This window comes from Acinonyx jubatus, chromosome C2 (genome assembly GCF_027475565.1).
Source record: "Acinonyx jubatus isolate Ajub_Pintada_27869175 chromosome C2, VMU_Ajub_asm_v1.0, whole genome shotgun sequence".
NCBI classification, from domain to species: domain Eukaryota; kingdom Metazoa; phylum Chordata; class Mammalia; order Carnivora; family Felidae; genus Acinonyx; species Acinonyx jubatus.
In genome coordinates, this window is record NC_069384.1 from 25,818,284 (window position 1) to 25,839,167 (window position 20,884).

Sequence of the window (20,884 nt, forward strand, 5' to 3'; positions counted from 1 at the left end):
GCGCTCTCCTGTCCGCCCGCCCTCTCAGCGCGCGCTCGGCCGCCCGACGACGCGGGAGCCACACGCTCCGGACTAGGCTAGCTGCGCTCGCTACCGCCGAGCGCCGGCCCGCTGAGGCGGCGCCCTCGGTTCCCCGCCCGGAGACGGTCGGGGTCGCCAAATCTGCGGCCCCAGGGCGGCGACGGTAAGGAGACCGGGACGGGGGAGGCGGACATGGTGGAGCCGAGGGCGCCGGGAGGAGGGTGGTCCCGGCGACCAGAGGCCACGTCGAACGCTCGCGGCGGGCGGCGCGCCAGGGAAGGGGGAGGAGTGTGGGATCGAACCGGATTGCATCGGCCCTGCTCGGCAAGAAGGAAGGACTGTGGACCGAGGGGGGCGGCCCGAGAGGGTTTCCGCACGACCCTCGGCGGGATGGGGACGGAGGAGACGCCGCCTCGAGGCTCCTGCCACGTTTCCACCGCGCGTTACCCTCCGCTCGGGGTGGGCGACAGCCTTGCTCCTTCCCACCACCCTTCCGCGTCCGTGCGTTTTCCCAAGCCGGGGACCCGGCTTGCTCTCCGGGGGGTCGCGCCTGAGGGGAGCGCCGTCCTGGAACCCAGGGCCCCCCGGAGGCTGGAACCTGGCCGGCGGCCGCGGACCGCCGGGCGAACGGGAAGACGCACCCCGCGAGGCTGTTTGCGGGGGAGGAGGGGAATGGGGCTCCAGGGCCCTTCCCCCGCTTAACTCGGGGAAAACCGCGATTGCAGAAGTTGGACGCGCTCGCAGGCCGTTCTTTCCAGAGTGGGTGGAGATGTTTGATGCCTACTCACCTAGCACTCTTAAAACCCAAGCGTGAGTGCTTAGCAGCAGGTTTTTGATGGCTTAAAAAGTCCGAGTCCCGGCCCCGTGGGAAATCCTGTCTCACCTCCTCGCCCGGAGCCCGCTTTGTAACGCCGCGGAGGCTGGTCAAGGGCTCCTCACCCCCACGGCCGGGATCCCCGCTTCCTCAACCTTGGGAATGTCTATCAGGAATATTTGTTTCTGGAAACGGTTGCGATTAGCCTTTCGTTACAACACAGGGAAAAGTGCAAAGTTATAAACTCCTGGAAGGCTGAGCTTGGTTTTCCTTTGGATTTTGTGCACGCCGCTGTGAGCGGAGGAGCCTGTGGAACAAAGTAGAACTTGAGCCGCCGCCGCGGTGACTACGTCCCAGGATGACGTCACCGTGCGATATTTAAAATGGGAGCTTTTCGCTCGCGGTGTGGGTGGAGGAATTGCGGCTACTTAAGACGCCTTTGGTCTTACTGGACCTGCTTGCTTCCAGTTTCTCTTTCTCTGACTTTATAACTACCTCGTTTACCTTTTGGTACTCCCAGAATTCTAACTGGTGGGAGTGGGTTAATTTTTCTGCTATTCCAGGCATCATTCCTTCAAACCGAAAAAAAAAAAAGTAATTCCATATGACTCATCCTGTGTTACAACCAATAGCAACCACTAAGTGGTTCTTTCCTTCCTTTTTTTTTTTTTTTTAATTTTTGATAGGAAACAGAACAAAACAAAAATGAGAACAAAACCCTGAACTCAGATACGTAGAACATAGTAGACAAATTTAATGAATGAGAAGAATGGTCTAGTTAAGGATTCAGTACTTTAGTGTGGTTCCTTGTTTTCTTTGATGAGATGGAAGCCAACGTAGTTCCATCAACAAGCAACTTTCATCTCAAACCGTATATTAAATTGCAGTGGGCTATCTTTTCCATCATAACGCGGTGGAATATAAATACAGCCTTATGAAGTGGAAATGGCTCAACATTTTTTTAGGAGTACGCCTCACAGCAGTTGCAGAAGGCAGAGATTGTGTGTACCTGCACGCTCTTATATGCAACCTAGTACTTGTTGTCTGGTAGCTGGCATTCTGTGGTTCCAGGAGAAAGGTTTGGGTGTCTTCCCATCCAGGATCAGAGTGGGTATGGCTGCCAGCACACTTCTCAGATAACTAGAATTTCTTTCACAGTGAGATCCCTTGTTTGAATTTGCACAAGGAGTAAAGGAATTATATTATGAAGAGGGATTTTAAGAGGTGTGAGAAAACAAACGTGTGAGAACACAAAAACTATCAGTTGGTTAGTTGGTTTTTATACTAAATATAGCAGACGCTGTATGTCTTTAATAATTGGCTCTAGAAAGGGTGATACTGCTTGGTAAATGCAGCATGTGAATAACTCCAAGTTACTTCCAGCAGCCAAATGAATGAGCTCATCGTGTAAAGCCAGAATATACATCGAAACAATCCCGGGACAAGGTTTTTGCCTTTATGGATTAATCAATGATAAATCAGATCTGCCATTTAAAGAGTCTTGAGGCAGTTCCAGAATGCAGCAAATCTCTGATTATTTCTTTTAGTTTGATTTTTCTGTAGATGACCCTGAATTTCTGCTCTCTTAAATATGTTTTGATAAGCCACTATTTTTGGTCATATCTTTTAGGCAAATAGATTTCTGTTCCTGAAAGAATGCTTATAATAGAAACTCATTGGTGAATTTTTTCTTTATGTGTAACAGCTTTGTTCAAATAGGATTCACCTAGCATACAACATACACATTTAAAATCTACAGTTCATTAGTTTTAGTATATTCACAAAGTTGTGCAGCCATCACCACAATCAATTTAGGACATTTTCTTCACCCTGCAAGGAAACCCTGTACTCACTGACATCTCTCCTCCTTTCCCCTATCACTCCTGCCCCTAGACCACCAACCTACTTTTTGTCTATGTAGATTTGCATATTCTGGAAAACTCCTATAAATGAAGTCCTACAATGTTTGGTCTCTTGTAACTGCCTTCTTTCCCTTAACACAGTGTGTTTGAGCTTCACCTGTGTTGTAGCATGTATCAGTATATCATGCCATTCTTCTTTTTGTTGCTGAATAATATTCCATTGCATGTATATACCACATTTATTTGTCCATCAGTTGACAAATGTCCATCAGTTGAACATTTGAGTGCTTCCACTTTTTGGCTGTTATGAATAATGCTAATATTGACACTTGTGTACACGTTTTTGTGTAGAAGTAGGTTTTCATTTCTTTTGGGTATATATAGCTATGAGTGTAGAATTGATTGGTCTTATGATAATTCTGTCTAATGTTTTTAGGAATTGCCACTGTTTTCTATAGTAGCTATACAATGCTGGCTTTCAAAGTGGACTTGTGTTTTAAAGTTCAAATTATTTCACAAAATTTTAAACTTAAATTATTGTAGCTAAATGTTGACAAATTTAGTAAAAAGTATATACTATCTCTGATTTATTTTAGCCAACAGGAGCAATTTGGTGTGCTCTCTTTATTGAACTTCACAAAGCTAAGTGATACGGTTTTTAGATAGTATTATTATAAGGTCTTTATGGTATAAATTAGTGGTTCTTTTCCCTCTTCCAGATCTGAGCCAATGAAACAGAAGATAAAAGAAGGGAAGCTGTGGAGGAGGGGTATTTTGCAGAGCTTTATCTTCCAGTTTTTATGTTCCGTTTTTTGAGAAAAACTGTTTTATCTTTGCAGGGAAAGATGAAGAACGAAATTGCTGCTGTTGTCTTCTTTTTCACAAGGCTAGTTCGAAAACATGATAAGTTGAAAAAAGAGGCAGTTGAGAGGTTTGCTGAGAAATTGACTCTTATACTTCAAGAAAAATATAAAAATCACTGGTATCCAGAAAAACCATCAAAAGGACAGGCCTACAGGTAAAGGATTAAATTGGACAGTTGGATTGGACTAAGTGGAGAGGCTGATAGCACCTGAAATGAGTGCAAGGCCAGAGGACTGAGGGGGTATCCAGTCCATTTCTTTCACAGTTAGTCTGCAAAATACAGAACTCTGGGGTGACTTTGGTATTTTTTTCCTTACACATTTTAAAATACAAGTATTTGTTGTTGGTGTCCCACTGTCTGGACTTGGGAGGCCAATACTGTTGGCTTATGGGAGTTAGTCTTGTGATTGTAGTTTGGTTTCTGCTTGAGTGGATTTCTTTATGTATCACAGGTACTTGAGGGTTTTCACAATTCTAGAAGATCCCTAAAACCTATCCATAAATGGGCACGGTAAGAGTTAAGAGAAATGAGTTTCTTTGTTTCTGCAAGTGAATTACGTGTTACACGTTTTTGGAAAAAATAAAAGTTTTATGGCAAAAGAGAGCTGAGTATTAGACACCTAATGCATTTTGACACAAGAATAATTGCATTTATACTATGCATAATTCTTTATGGTAAAAACCACTATAACTTTTATTGATGAAGATAATTTGTTATGATCTACAACTGGTAAATATTAGCTCTGCGTTTTAAAGTCAGGTCTCACTGACCCTAAATTCTTTAGGGCTTCTGCATACCACAGTTTAACCGCTGCCTTGTCTCTGAGAGGGAAAATAACTCTCACTTGCAGCTGTCTGTTGTACTCTGGTTTATAAGTTACATTTTTAGGGGCGCCTAGGTGACTCAGTTGGTTAAGCATCTGACTTCGGCTCAGTTCATGATCTCACAGTTCATGAGTTCAAGCCCCACTTTAGACTCTGTGCTGACAGCTCAGAGCCTGGAGCCTGCTTCAGATTTTGTGTTTCCTTCTCTCTCTGCCCCTCCCCTGCTAGAACTTTCTCAGAAATAAGTAAACCTTAAAAAAAAAAAGTTACATTTTTAGCTTAAAGAGCAGGCTCCTGCAAAGCATGTCCTGGCATGCTAATTCCCTGGTATTTATGTGACCACTGTATTGAGAACCTGGGTTCTACTAAATGAACTCAGCTGTCAAACCGTGCCCCATTTGTGGAGGTGGCCACAAAAAAATAAAACAGTGTGACTACAGAAATTCTTTTATTTATGCATATTGCTGCCCCCATCAGCACTTCTGTGCTTTGATGTAAAAAGGACTTAATTTTGCTGAGCTGTAGCAAGTGCAAGTGCAAGACTATTCAGGGAATCTACAAGGGAAGTGAAAATATGATTTGTTTAGTTCTCATTTCCTAGAAGCCACAGGTGAGCATGTATTCTATTGAAAAGAAAAGAATCAAATTTATTGATGTATTTTCCTCTTCATTTTTATCCATGGAGGTTTCCTAGTAAATTGGAAAATGTGGCGAATTAAAGTAGAAATGTGGATGTTCTATATAAAGCAGACTCAATATATTTTTTATCTTCTCGCTTGATTCTCTTAATTTTTTTCTGCACATCTTCATATCTGATAGAGTGAACAGCTTTTTTAAGTTCGAGCTGTTGAGGCTTTTACACTGATGTAATTGACATTGGACAAAGACTTTTTTGGAAGTGCCAAGACAACTTTTACTATTACTGAAAAAGGAGACACTGTCAAGTAAATGCTTAAAGGTCAGACAGTGTACAGTTTCATTTCCATTAATTCTAAAAACTTGAGGAAAAAAATTAGCTAAACAGGATTAAATTGGCATATGATCAGAAGTATCATTATTGAGTCATTTTGAAGCGGTCTTTGAAGTAGAAAACTATTAGACTTAATGGTGGGTTGTTACTATTATAAAAATGAATAGAATATAGGATTAACCAGTAAGAGTCTTGAATCCATAGAGTAGGTTGTAAGTGTTCATTTTCTTCTAAAGTGTTTATAAATTAAAAGAGTTTCTCCACGATACGTACAAATAAGAGGCATTTATAGGGCAATTTGGCAATATTATCAAGATCTGTAAAAATACTCCTACTCTTTGAACAGTAAGTCTCCTAAAAATCTCTTCCAGAAGTATAATCAGAAATGCAGATAAATATGTATGAATATGGATGTTTCTTTATAATTGCAAAAAATTGGAAATAACTGTCAACATTAAGTAAATGATAGACTATTTTTATGCAACTTTTAAAATCTTGTTTTTGAAGACTGGCTAATGGATGAGTAGTCACAGTATAAAGAGTTTAAAAAAACAGCACAAAAATATGTAAGGTATGCAAATTTTGTTGAAGCAGAGTCTCTAAGCATCTTTATTTACATATATATTTTTTAAGCTTAGAGTCTACATCATCCTTACTGTAGATAACAAAAACACATACATCTAACATCTATCTTACCTATAACTGCTTTTGATCCTAGGGCACATGAGGCTTTTGAATCAACTTACACAGCACTACAATTTGTAAACATAGGGCCATCTTAAATAAAGGAACAAATAGCATCTTACGTGCATAAAATAATTTTTTCACTCTGAATTGCTTACTTGTTACTGGTGATGTTAAGATTAGTACAGACAGAATAGGGTATTTAATAAAAGAGATTTTAGAGTCTTGTCCAGATTTGACCCTTGAGTTCACCACTTTCTAGTTGTGATGTTGGGCAAAATACTCAGACTCTGCCTCCTTTTTTTCTTACAGTGGGGAAGTGGTATCTAACTTACAGGATAATATGAAAATTAGAAGAATTAATACATGCGAAGCATCTAGTAAACTGTCCATTTTATAGTAAACTTTGAGAAAGAATTATTTAGAAATCTGTATTCACTGTTAAGGAGAATTTTTTCACTGTTTTAAATGAAAATTGAAATCAACTAATAAAATAATTTTTAAAACTTTAAATAGCATGTTTTTTTATTCGTATTGTTTTATTTAATGGTATAATTACTATTTTTCAGCAAACTTGTATGTTCCATATTTTAGAACTTTGGATCTGAGGAAGAAGTGAAATGACTTAATCTGAATTCACCCAATAAATAAGTGCTGGGACTGGTACTAAAACCGGGTTCTCATGATTGATTTCTTAGTTGTAGGCATTAAATACTTTTATTGTACCCACCATTTCTGTTACATAATCAAAATGCTTAAATAAGTATGTATTTTTGCGTTCATCCTGGGAGTCATCTTTGAGCATTCCATTAGGTAGAGGTGGTATTTCTTAGGTTTAAAAAATGGAACAGAGGCTACATTGGTTTAAAATTTTTTTTCAAAAATTTTTTTTTCAGTTATTTTGACAACTTTTTTTTTTTTTTTATGAAAACCCTTTGGTAACAAATAAATGAGATAAGCCAATAATACTTTGGACTGTATTTTAATCTTAACTATGTGATATGAATAGTTCTGTGTCTTAGACTGATTCTGTATTTTAGAACAATGATAGGTATTTCTTAACACTTATTATCTGGGATGTATGAGCAAGGAAATGATCAAATCACAAGAATTTAAAAATATTTTAAACATTGGTTAAGGTCTTTTGTTAGTTGTGGAGATTTTGTTATATAGTAACTTGGCCTATTAATACTACCTTTAGAACTCTAAGTAATTTCATGCAACTTTAATACTCCTTGCTCATTTCATGGACCTGTGAGATTGAGTAGTTTCTGGCTAAAATGAGGTAGAGTCAGTTCTTCAGATTTCTCTGGGATCGCACAGAAGCCCTCCTCTTTCCACCAGGCTGAGTAGTCTTGTTGATGCTTCCTCTTTGCCTTTAGTTCGCATTTATTATCTACTTAGGATACATATGCTCCAGCATTCTCTGCCAGGGTTTGTTTGTTTTAAATTCACATTGGCAAATACTAGTAATATAATGAGGTTTATGATTAAGATTCAATTAAAGCTATTAACATTATTCTACTTTGTTGTAGATGCATTCGTGTCAATAAGTTTCAGAGAGTTGATCCTGATGTCCTGAAAGCCTGTGAGAACAGCTGCATCTTGTACAGTGATCTAGGCTTGCCAAAGGAACTCACTCTGTGGGTGGATCCATGTGAGGTGTGCTGTCGGTAAGTTCTTGAGTGTGCCAGCTGAGGGGATTACCATGCTGGAACTGATTTTATGAAATTCTCTCAGGTATTGCCTGCCTGTGTATCTTTATGGCCAGGTTTTTGCTTTCTCAGTTGTGAATTTTGTAAAGTAATCTGAAGGTGAAGGGCTGGTTACATTCCTGTTTTACAGCTAAAGAAACTTACAGCTTAAACTTACTTACACTTAAAAACTTGGGGCACCTGGGTGGCTCAGTTGGTTAGGCATCCGACTTTTGCTCAGGTCATGATCTTGCAGTCTGTGAGTTCAGTCCCCGTGTTGGGCTCTGTACTGACAGCTCAGAGCCTGGAGCCTGTTTCGGATTCTGTATCTCCCTCTCTCTGCACCTCCCCTGCTCACGCTGTGTCTCTCTCTCAAAAAAGTAGATAAAGATTAAAAAAAAAAAATTTAAGAAACTTAAAAACTGATTGGGCAGCGTTTTTATGGTTCTACCAAGAAGTTTATTATACACCAAAAAGCAGAATTTAGATAGCTAGACTCCTGTAGGTCAATTATTTTCTTTCATTGGTGGTGTACATGTCTTTCCCATCTTCAAATAAGAAAATAAGTTAATTCCAAATAGTACTGGATAATAACTTTTGGTTGGGGCGCCTGGGTTGCTCAGTTGGTTAAGCTTGGTTTTGGCTCAGGTCATGATCTCACGGTTCGGGAGTTCGAACCCTGCATCCGGCTCTGTGCTGGCAGCACGGTGTCTGCTTGGGATTCTTTCTAACTCTCTCTCTCTCTCTCTCTCTCTCTCTCTCTGCCCTCCCCTCCCTCTCTCTCCAAATAAATAAATAAACATTTAAAAAGTAATAATAATAACTGGGGCGGGGGGGTTCTGTTTGTTTCTACTCTTGCCTCCCTCTCTTTGGTTTTTAAGTGACCAAGTAATATTTTCATGGTTTTGTTTTTATAACGGAGATTATTTCTACTCTTCTAATGAGCAGAATTATACATAGGTGAGTGTTAGGTATGATATTTAATTGAACTCCATTCATTCTAAAAGCATTTATTGTGGACCAGGCATTCTTAGTTTTGGGGTTTAAAAAAAATGAAAGTAGCATTCTGCTATCAGGTGTTCAAAGTGTAATAAGGGAGAAGAAAGAACAAGCAGATTACAACAGGGTGATTTATACTATAATAGATATATGTACAAAATTCAGTAGTTGGTGGCACAAAGAGAACGTACTGCCTCTGCTGAGCAGTACACTGCTGAGTGATATGTGAGCTGGGTGGAGAAGGATGCAGTTGACTAGGTGACAAAGTGGGAAGGACATTTCCATGCAGGAAGAAAATAGGATGAGTAAATTCTTGGAATCCCTGTGAGTGATTTCCTACAGCTGTTCCTTTAAGGTGTTTCTCTTTGGTTTTAAGTGCACTTCACCTGTTGACTATAATAGAGATACTTTTTGATGCAACCGTAATATATTCCAAAGGTGGACTATGGAATTTGATCTCATCTTCAACAATAAAAGTAAAGATGATAACATGTCATGCCAAAAATACATGGTAATTCTTCCACCAAATTATTCTGGACCACAATGGAGTTATTTGGTAAAAGCTGCTGTTGTCAGCTTATTCTGTGGGAAACTTAGGTACTAGATTCTTCAACACTTCTTCTCAGAAAAAAGGAGAGCAAGACATCTCAAGTTTTGGTCCAAGAAGGTCAAACATTTTTAGATTCTGGGAGTAATTAAGGACTCCTTAAGCCAAGGTGAGACTTTATAGACTGGCCACTGAGCCCCTGCTGAGGACGTTAGTATACAAGAAATAGTTATCACAAAGTTACTATATTGAATTGCTTACTTTTTTATTAGGCCTGCACTTAGATCCTGACTCTTATTTAACACACAGTTCTTTTAGTTGGTTACATAGGTTTTCAACCATAAAAATTATAAGCAGTGTTTGAAAGGGGCTTTTTCATGTAGTTATAAAACTACCAAAAAAAAATACCATGTAGTCTTAATGTGGAGACAGGAGCAAAAAAGCTAAAGAGTTGGCACAAATGTATTGTCACCCAATCAAATAATGAGTATTATTTAATATAATGATCTTGAGTCATTAGGGAAATGTTTCTATGTCCAAAGATGTGTTTAAGAATTTGGATAATTGTAGGGACTCCTGGCTGGCTCAGTCAGTTAAGCATCTGACTTCAGCTCAGGTCATGATCTTGAGGTTTATGAGTTCGAGCCCCGCATCAGGCTCTGTATTGACAGCTCAGAGCTGGAGCTTGCTTCAGATTCTGTGTCTCCCTCTCCCTGCCCCTCCCCTGCTTGTGCTCTCCCTGCCCCCCAAATAAATATTTTTAAAAATTTTTAAAAAAGGTTGGGTAATTGTATAAACATTTTGGTAATATTTATTTGAAATGACTTAACTAAATCTTGACACCTGAAGATGAAAACTCTAAATAGATATTCTACTTAGGTGGATACTTCATTGCTTAATAATGCCAGATAATGAAAAATTATTGTTCATCTTATTAATATAAGAAAATCTTTGCATTCAGTAGCTTTATAATAATTTTACATACAAGTAAAGTTTTGCCAACAATTGACTGTGATGTGATATTTTTTCACAGCTAATAGAAGTCACCCTCAAGGGCGCCTGGGTGGCTTGGTAGGTTAAGCGTCCAACTCTTGGTTTCGGCTCAGGTCATGATCTCACAGTTTTGTGGGTTCGAGCCCCATGATGTGCTCTGCGCTAGCTAACAACAACAACAACAAAAAGAAATCATCTTCATTATGTGATAACAGAACTCCAAAAAGAAAGATGTGCTAGTGATTGAGTAGAGGTGATTGCTCTAAGTTAATAGAGAAGATTGCAATATTGATTAGTACTTTGGGACCAAAACTATAGAGATAAACATTCTGAAAATTAAAGCTGATCTAGCAGTTATATAATAGAACAAATATCTGAGTCATTAATAATAACTCATTGGTACACTAGAGACTAAAGTTATGAAAAAATTGAAATGCACTCAAAAAGAACATTCTTCATAGTATGACTGAGTTATTCCATCAGTATAAAATATTGGAAGTGTGCAAGGATTGTTGGTGTAGTTAAAAGGTTATTGTTTAATGAACTATGTGAGGAGATACAAAATAGATAATGGATCCTTCCTACAAAGAGAATGCCTGCGAATGGGTGGCAGCTTTATTATCCACTCAACATTCTATACCTTTTTTTTTTTTAGAATTTCTATTATCCTTTTCCTGATCTAGAGCATTAGACACTATTAATGTATTTCAAATTAACTAAATGGACTTAATGTTTAGCAGCATGTGGTTGAAAAATGGAAAGTTTAAAAGTTGTCCGTTACTAATTGTAAGGCATTAACTGCACACTCTAATGTTAAAATAATCAACAGCTTCACTTAATATGAGAACCCTCATACCCAAAATACTACAGAGGGAAAGATGCAGAACCTAATTGAACTAGCTGATCCTTCATTAGATGTCTGCCCTTGATTTAGGTTTCAGTTTCTACAGAGACAGGGATTTTTCTCAAATTGCCTGCCTTTCTGTTTTACTTGAATTTTGACTCCATTAGTGGGCAAAAACTGAAGGTTGGCCTAAGCCCCTTGTTAATATTGCTGGCATTATTAACATGAATTAAGCTTTGTATTGAAATGTGTTGAGTCTTTAATATATGGGCAGGATGGAGAGGTAAATTTCCATTGCTAAAACTATATTATAGTTTTAAACTTGAAATTATAGTACAGGAATTCTGTGTTGTGAACAATTTGCCTAGCTTCTCAGGCATCTTATAGCAGAGAATCACTAGCTGAAAACCAGCCAGTACCCAGTCAGCTCTCAGCTTTCTTGCCTAACAGACAGAAAACCAAGGCCTAGACACGTTAAATGACTTGCCCCTTGTTACAGAGCTAGTTAGTGGGAGAGCCAGAACCAGAAACATGTTCAGTGCTCTTTCTACCATCTAGCAACTCTTTTTATGAAGTAAACTGGAAAAGAATAGAAAAGGGAGTTATGTCCCATATTAGATAGCATTTATGGCCCCCTTTCAGCCTGTGTGAGAATGGAAGACAGCACAGCTATCTAAAGAAATAGAACTCACCTGTGAGACTGCATGATTTCTGTAAAACTTTCAAAGGCTTTATTGCAGTTTGGCCTTTTACTTATTGTACATATCCTGATTCAGAAATAATTTGAGATAAGGATTATCTCAAAATGAAATTAATTTACATAGTTAAAATAAACCCTGTTTTTCTGTCAAGGTTGTTTTTGTTTTTTTAAGCTTCAAATCACTTTGTCTTTCTAACTTTAATCATATGTTGTATAAGAACTGCTTAACAATCCCATTTCCTTTGTTCTTAACACTTCCTAGAAATAGTTTCATAGTGTATATGCTGTGTAGTCTATGTAAATAAATTTGTGGGTTTCTCCTATGCTCCACATAAAAACTACTGGTTTGACTATTCTTTATGTTATTTTCCCTCATTGCAGAATTTATTTTCCTTTTCTTGTTTCTATTTTTTTTTTTAACATTTATTTATTTTTGAGAGACACAGAGCAAGACAGAGCACAAGCAGGGGAGACACAGAGAGAGGGAGACACAGAATCCAAAGCAGGCTCCATGCTCCGAGCTACCAGTACAGAACCCCATGGCAGAGCTCAAACCCACAAACTGTGAGATCATGACCTGAGCCAAAGTTGGACGCTTTCACTGACTGAACTGCCCATGCGCCCCCCTCCCGCCTTTTTTTTAGTAATCAACAGCCAAAGTTACATATACCAATTATTTTTCTTAGCTCAAGGCTTTAAAAATATTTTGGCAGAATTAAAAGGCTCATTTTACTTTTTTCAAAAAATTAAGATGAGAAGTTTTCCTGGTAAGCAATATAATTCAAGCAAAACCCCTTTATTTTCCTCAGCAGTAGTGTTTGTTTTCCAGTTGTCTTAGTTCTCATTTTTGTTCAGTGTGGATATGGGCAACTCAGACCCTCTTTTAATTTAATAATGGTGAAGTAAATCTCAAAGGAAATGTCCAGTTGATTTGTGACTTGAATCACTAGTATCTATATTATAGTAGTCAGCTAAAAATACATTAGAAAATCTTACTATATAAGCCAGGTTAATGGTACATACAAAAATGTAATCAAAACAGTGAATTTCTCATAGATATTTTAAACAACTATTTTTGTTAGGAGGCAGTGGGAAAGAAAATTGAAGAGAATAGAATCACTTATTATTTGCACGTAAGTAGGCCAGAAGTAGAAAATCATGGCCGACCTGTTGGCCTGTAGGTGGGTTACGTAGGGTTAAGTTCTGGGAGTGTTCCTTCTTTGCTTTGGACCAATGGCATGTCCAAGCCTGTTTAATTGTTTTTATGGACAGTTTCTTGCTTTTGTTGATAGTGCTTCAAGGTGTGTGAATTTGTTTTTTTAATTTTTAGGTATGGAGAGAAAAACAATGCATTCATTGTTGCCAGCTTTGAAAATGAGGATGAGAACAAGGATGAAATCTCCAAGAAAGTTACTAGGGCCCTTGATAAAGTTACCTCTGATTATCATTCAGGATCCTCTTCTTCAGATGAAGAAACAAGTAAGGAAGTAGAAGTGAAACCCAATTCGGTGACTACAACCCCAAGTCCTGTGTACCAGGTAACCATGGATCAGCTCTCTATTAAAGGTCATGAGCAGGGCTTGCCATGTCATTCCAGGTAGTCCTGCTCATGTTGTTTGGGGTTTCTGATTTGAGATTTTGAATCCCGGTTCTTGCTTTTGTACACTAAAGGAAGCTGCTCCTCTGAGATGTAAATAGACATCCTGAGTCACTTTATCAAGGGTCTGCTTTACTACTACTCAATAAGTAGGATAAAAACATTCTATTTATTTATTTTTTAGGATGAATATATATTTTTAATTTTAACAATATATTCAGAACAATTTATATATTTTTAAATTTTAATTTGATTTTTTAAATTTAATATATATATTTAATTTTTGACTTGAGAGAGCAAGCGAACGGGGGAGAGGGGCAGAAGGAGAGACTGAGAATCTTAAGCAAGCTCCTCATCCAGTGCAGAGCCCAACTCAGGGCTGGATCTCACAACTTTGAAATCATGACCTGAGCCAAAATTGAGAGTTGAACGCTCAACCAGCTGAGCCACCCAGGAGCTCCTAGAATAAGTATATTTTAAAAGGTGTGTCAAAGAGAGGCCCCTGGGTGGTTCAGTTGATTAAGTTTCTGACTCTCTGTTTCAGCTCAGGTCATGAATTCATAGTCTGTGAGTTTGAGTCCCACATCGGGCTCTACACTGACAGCTCAGAGTCTGTTTCAGGTTCTCTCTCTTTCTCTCTCTTTGCCCCTCCCCTGCTCTTGCTTGCACTCTCGCTCACTCTCTCAAAAATAAACAAACATTTAAAAAAATGTGGCAAAGAATAGAAAAAAACCGTGGTGATAAAACATTCCTGATTTTTTAAAAATCCTTATTGTATTAAAAAATAGGTATTCATTTTTTGTAGCCTTCAGCACTTCTGATTAATACCATTGGGTTTAACTTTATTCTCCCCATGATTAAAGAGAAACTTCACTGAATAATATGGGAGTTAATTTTTCACTCAAGTCAAAACAATATCTCCTTTACTTACAACAGTGGAAGAGTTACATAACTACCAGGCACGCACTTACAAATTTGTTCACTTATTTATTATTTATACCCCACACACCAAAGAACGTTTAACATACTTTTAAAAATTCTTGGAGTGCCTGGGTGGCTCAGTAGGTCCAACTATTGATTGTGGCTGAGGTCATGGCCCCATATCAGGCTCTGCACTGGGCATGGAGCCTGCTTAGGATTCTCTCTGTCCCTCTCCTGCTCACAGGCACTCCCTCTCTGAATGAATGAATGAATGAATGAATGAATGAGTGAATGAAATATATATAGTACATATATATAAATATATATAAGCAGTTCAGTAGGGAAAGTCTTCAAGAACTGGTACTAAAACAACTGGATGGTCTATATGGAAAAAAATGAACCTAACTGCTATTTAATATACTTAATATACTCTTAATATACACACATCTATATATACATATATATACACACACACACACTTTTAATACAATAATAGTTTTCAACAGAGAAGATAAGTCAAAAAATGTTAGGAAATCTATTCAGTTGAGCCTTATTTGTACTTTTTTCCTATTTTGAGGGTTGTTTTTTTAAGTTTTTTAATTTATTTTGAGAGACAGAATGATCTGGGGAGGGACAGAGAGAGTGGGGACAAAGGATCCGAAGCAGGCTCTGTGGTGAGAGCAGAGAGCCCGATGAAGGGCTCAAATTCATTAACCATGAGACCATAACCTGAGCCAAAATCGGACACTTAACAACTGAGCCACCCAGGCACCCCTGAGTTTATTTAAAAATGTACCTATTTTTGGGGCGCCTGGGTGGCGCAGTCGGTTAAGCGTCCGACTTCAGCCAGGTCATGATCTCGCGGTCCGGGAGTTCGAGCCCCGCGTCAGGCTCTAGGCTGATGGCTCAGAGCCTGGAGCCTGTTTCCGATTCTGTGTCTCCCTCTCTCTCTGCCCCTCCCCCGTTCATGCTCTGTCTCTCTCTGTCGCAAAAATAAATAAACGTTGAAAAAAAAATTTTTTTTTAAAAAAATAAAAATGTACCTATTTTTATTAATTTCACCTTATTAGTTAGACGTGATGAAACATATCCAACATATGGAGCGTAGGATTTGGGCTACAATGACAATTTCAGCCTAATGAGTAAGAAATTAGTGTTTTAAGTATGAGAAACTAAATCTTTACATTCATCATACATTTGTATAATGAACATACTTTCAGTATACCTTAGTTTTTTATTTCTCTGGGGTTTTGTTTTGTTTTGCTTTGTTTTTTCAGTTGTTGAATTATCCTTCCTAGGCTTGTGAGGGAAATTAGGTCTGATGATTATCATATTTTTAGGGATATATCTATATATGTAAGATAACATGCACTTTTAAAAAACAACTTAAAGCAGTGTAAAAGAGTATGTATGATATATTCTCCAAATTACTGTTGTTATATTGCCTGGAATTCATTCACACATGGCAATTTTCATACTCAGAATTTTATTGTTACTCAACAAAGCAAGAAAGTGAGTCTTAAATTGAACTGATTGCTGCTGATTTTTTACAAGTAAATTGACCTTTAATTTTAAGATTTTCCTTTTAAATTAAATTGTATTTATTTCTCCCCATGTTAAGAAACTTTTAGGGTAAAATTAAACAAAGGCATGGAAATTGAAGTGTCTTTTGTGTGCTTTTAAAATAAAATATTTTTCCTTGACAATTTTTCATAACAGAGAAGCTTGACTGTTATAATCTATTGTGTAGAAAGCTGGTGCAAGTGACCCACTTTAATCTTTTCTTCCTATTCACTTTTTCATCTTGAACCTGGTACTGCTAAAAGGTTTTAAAAGGGGAGTTTTCAAAGTAAAGATAAAAAGTTCCTAGGTTAGGATCTTTTTTCTCTCAGAAGTCCATTTTTTGAAAGATACCCCAGAAAATTACTAATTAAGAAGTCAAGATTATATGGGGTGCCTGGGTGTTTTTAGGTGGTTGAGTGTCCAACTTTGGCTTAGGTCATGATCTCACAGTCTGTGAGTTCGAGGCCCACGTCAGGCTCTGTGCTATCAGCTCAGCCTCAAGCCTGCCTCAGATTCTGTATCTCCTCTCTCTGCCCCCTCCCCTGCTCATGCTGGGTCTCTGTCTCAAAAACAAATAAACATTAAAAAAAAATTTTTGTGTGAAGAAGTGAAAATACTGTCATTTCTCCCCAAATTGATCTATAGATTCAAGGTCAGTATCAATCAAAATCCCAACAAGCCTTTTTCTAGAAAGTGACAAATTGATTCTAAAATTTATAAAAAGGAGAATAAAGTTAGAGGCCTTACACTAATATAAAGCCATTGGTGCCTGAGTGGCTTAGTCAGTTAAGCATCCGACTCTTGATTTCAGCTCAGGTCATGATCTGGTCCATGGGACTGAGCCCTGCATAAGGTTCTGTGCTGACGGTGAGACTGCTTATGGTTCTCTCCCTTCCCTGTCTCTCAAGGTAAATAAATTAAAAAAAAAAAAAGTGTAGATTTAAAGATACACAAATATATTAATGGAACAAAATAGAGACTCCAGAAATAGACTTACATATGTTCAGTCTTTTTTTTTTTTATTACTAAAGTATCATAGCCGTTCAATAGGGGAAAGTCTTCAAGAACATGTACTAAACCAATTGGTTAGTCTATTTACGGAAGGAAATGAACCTAACTACTATCTGACATGATACACACAAAAAAATTAATTTGAGATAGATCATAGACCCAAACATAAAAGCTAACTAACTCTGACACTTTTAGAAGAAAATACAATAAGGTATCTTTATTATTTGGGATAAGCAAAGATTTCTCCCAAGGGATATGAAAAACACAAGAAAAGAACTTGATAAATTTGACTTCACCAAAATTAAAAATCTTTACTCATCAAGACAAGCCATTAAGAAAATTAATAGGCAAAGCATAGACTGGGACAAAATATTCTCAGTACATACATCAAAGGACTTGTTTCCAGAATATACTTTGTAAATCATTCCTATAAATCAATAATAAGAGACAAATGACCCAATTAAAAATAATGGACAGAAGATGAGAGTAAACACTGTACAAAAGAAGTTATATAAATGTCCAGTAAACACATGAAAAGGTGCTTAACCTTATTTATCATCTGGGAAATGCAAATTAAAACCACAATGAAACACGGCTTCCAGAATGGCTGAAATTAAAGTCTAACGCCACAACTGTTGGCAAAGATGTGAAGTAGCTAGTCATAAACTGTTGGTGAGAGTATAATGTGGTACAACCACTTTGGAAACTCTGGAACTTGTTAGATATGCATCTATCCTATTACCCAACAATTATACTCTTAAGTATTTAGAGAAATGAAAATATTTACAAAGCCATGTATTACAATGTTTATAGCAGCTTTTTTCATAATAGTAAAATGGAAAACAACCCAAATGTCCATTAACAAGTGAATAGAAGAAAAATTGTGAGGTATTCACAAAATAGAATAATAGTCAACAAAAAACAGGAAGAACTAATAATACTAGACATAATATGGAAGGACCCCAAAAACATTTGGTTGAGCAAAAGAATTTTGCCATACACAAAGAATACATGCTGGCTGATTTTTATTAAAGTTCACAGATGGAAAACTCTGGTGATGGAAATCAGAACAGTGGTTGCCTGTGGTGTATTAGGATTAACTAGAAAGGGTAATGTAAGCTCCAGAATTTTGTCGTCTGACAGTTTTGAAACCTTACCAGCACCCCAGTGTAAAAAGAAATGAAAACATTGCATTTTTCTGTTTGTTTTGTAGGCCAATTATTTGAACTCTAAATTCTGCCTTATTTCCCCATTATTATATATAATCAAGAATTAACTGTATTGGGGTGCCTGTGTGACTCAGTCAGTTAAGCATCCAACTTTGGCTCAGGTCATGATTTTGCGGTTCACAAGTTCAAGCCCTGTGTCGGGCTCTATGCTAACAGTTCAGAGCCTAAAGCCTGCTTTTCTGATTCTGTCTCCCTCTCTCTGCCCCTCCCCTGTTAGTACTCTGTCTCTCTCTCTCAAAAATAAATAAAAACGTTAAAAAATTTTTATTAAAAAAGGAATTAACTGTACTAAGGTTATTCATTGAAGCATTGTTTTATTTGTTGTGCATATGTTTTTTTAATAGTAAAACATAGAACATTTAGGCTGTTTTCAATCAGTAGGACACCAGTTAATTTAGTTATGGCATAGTCATTGCATTACATCTAGCTGTAAAATAATGAAAAAGGACGTTATGTATTGATATGAATGTCTTTTAAAATGTGTGTATAGATGGGGCGCCTGGGTGGCGCAGTCGGTTAAGCGTCCGGCTTCAGCCAGGTCATGATCTCGCGGTCCATGAGTTCGAGCCCCGTGTCAGGCTCTGGGCTGATGGCTCGGAGCCTGGAGCCTGTTTCCGATTCTGTGTCTCCCTCTCTCTCTGCCCCTCCCCCGTTCATGCTCTGTCTCTCTCTGTCCCAAAAATAAATAAAAACGTTGAAAAAAAAATTAAAAAAAAAATGTGTGTATAGATGTATGCCTAACTATTATATGCATGGATTGATTCTAAGGGTATACACAAAAAAATAGTGTAAGTTGCCTCTAAAGGGTAATTGGGTAGCCGGTAATCAGATAAAGAGGGACTTTCCATGTATATGCTTTTATACCTTTTGTATTTTCTATCTTATGAATGTAGTTGTATACAGACTATAAGTTTTAAAATACCTGTACTAAGAGGAACAGATTAGAAATCAGAGAATTCAGGGGCACCTGGGTGGCTCAGTTGGTTAAGCATCCCACTCCTGATTTCGGCTCAGTCATGATCCCATGATTTGTGCATTCAAGCCCCTCATCTGATCAGTACAGAGCCTTCTGGGGATTCTCTCTTCCCCGTGTGCTCTCTTTCTCTCCCTCTCACTTTCTTTCTCTCTTCTTTCTCTCTCCCTCAAAAAGAATAAACATTTTAAAAAGAAAACTCAGAAACACATAGTCACAAGGTACAGCATTCTTAGCAGGAGTGTACAAAATTGCTGATAACTTTTTGAGTAATGTGGACTTGATGTCCCATTTGACTTAGGGGATAATCTAAGACTGTAGTTACAAAACACAAACTGGCTGCGTCAGAATCACCTGAAGTGCGGTCAGAGTACCTGGCCTCTATTCCTAAAAGATTTTTATTGTTCAGTTAGACCAGGGCTAGGGCATAAATGTATTTTGTGTTTAAAAGCTTTTTTAGATGACTTCTTATTAAACAGCCAGCTGTGGAAACCACTGGTCTAAAACATGATGTGTCCTTTCAGGCTTCCATTCATTCTGTTTTGATCTTTCCTGCTTGTTTTAGAGTGCTGTGTTTTTTATTCATTTTCATTCATTAAGAAAACTAATCAGGGGCACCTGGGTGGCTCAGTCGGTTGGGCGGCCAACTTCAGCTCAGGTCATGATCTCACAGTTAGTGAGTACAAGCCCTGCATCGGGCTCTGTGCTGACAGCTCAGAGCCTGGAGCCTGCTTCTGATTCTGTGTCTCCCTCTCTCTCTCCACCCCTTCCCTGCTTGCACTCTGTCTCTCTCTCTCTCTCTCAAAAATAATAAACATTAAAAAAAAAAAAAATTAAAAAAGAAAAGAAAACTAATCACCTACAATATATGAAATTTCTAACATATTTAGATCTGACCATAGGAATGTTATTTAGACCTACACTTAAGGGTAGGGTATGGGTGAGTGGTTTTGTTTTTCTTTAGTGAGTAATCTGGAAGTTCACCTAAGTTTATTACATATTGTGACTGATTTTTCCTCTGAATTAACTTACTGTTTTCTCTTTCATGCAGATTTCAGAATTGATATTCCCACCTCTTCCAATGTGGCACCCTTTGCCCAGAAAAAAGCCAGGAATGTACCGAGGGAATGGCCATCAGAATCACTACCCTCCTATTCCATTTGGTTATCCAAATCAGGGAAGAAAGAATAAACCGTATCGCCCAATTCCAGTAACATGGGTACCTCCTCCTGGAATGCATTGTGACCGGAATCACTGGATTAATCCTCACATGTTAGCACCTCACTAGCTGCTTTTGATTCTGTTGGTGTCAGTGTTGAGAGAAGGTAGAATAAGCTTGACCACATATTAAAAGTTCATATTCATATAGTAGTAAAGTTAGATGGGCCAAACCGTCAAACTTATTTTTATAGAAAAGTTATTGATAATAATCTTTCTTAAAAAAATATATATGCACTTTAGATATATTGATATAGTTTGAGAAACTTTATTAAAGTTAGTCAAGTGCCTGAGTTTTTAATATTGGACTTGAGTATTTATATATTGTGCATCAACTCTGTTGGATATGAGAACACTGTAGCAGCAGACGATCTGTTCTAGCACCTTTGAGCATTTATGGAGAATATGTAAGTTATTTATACACAAGGAAATCTATTTTATGTCATTGTTTAGAAGAATTGCGTGAAATCATGTAGTTGCAAATAAAAAGTAGTTTGAGGCATGATGATGTGTGCTTCTTTTCTATGCATAAAAAAGGCAGAAATAGCAAAGGGG

At 37.9% G+C, this 20,884-nt stretch overlaps 1 protein-coding gene across 1 annotated transcript; it reads left to right on the top strand.

Annotated features, from left to right (window-relative positions):
• The first annotated feature begins 45 nt into the window (after nt 1-45).
• On the top strand, nt 46-20,831 carry BTG3 (BTG anti-proliferation factor 3). The gene is made up of 5 exons (XM_027077515.2): nt 46-184; nt 3,537-3,715; nt 7,576-7,713; nt 13,148-13,355; nt 20,163-20,831. The coding sequence occupies exons 2-5, from the start codon at nt 3,543-3,545 to the stop codon at nt 20,397-20,399; spliced, it is 756 nt and encodes a 251-aa protein (XP_026933316.2). The 5' UTR covers nt 46-184; nt 3,537-3,542; the 3' UTR covers nt 20,400-20,831.
• Nucleotides 20,832-20,884: the final 53 nt, after the last annotated feature.

Excerpts from the sequence above, each read along its gene's own strand:
- BTG3 (XM_027077515.2), top strand. The coding sequence starts at position 3,543 with ATGAAGAACGAAATTGCTGCTGTTGTCTTCTTTTTCACAAGGCTAGTT. Across the intron at positions 7,714-13,147 it reads CCATGTGAGGTGTGCTGTCG|GTATGGAGAGAAAAACAATG; the intron begins GTAAGTTCTTGA and ends TTTAATTTTTAG. Across the intron at positions 13,356-20,162 it reads CCCCAAGTCCTGTGTACCAG|ATTTCAGAATTGATATTCCC; the intron begins GTAACCATGGAT and ends TCTTTCATGCAG.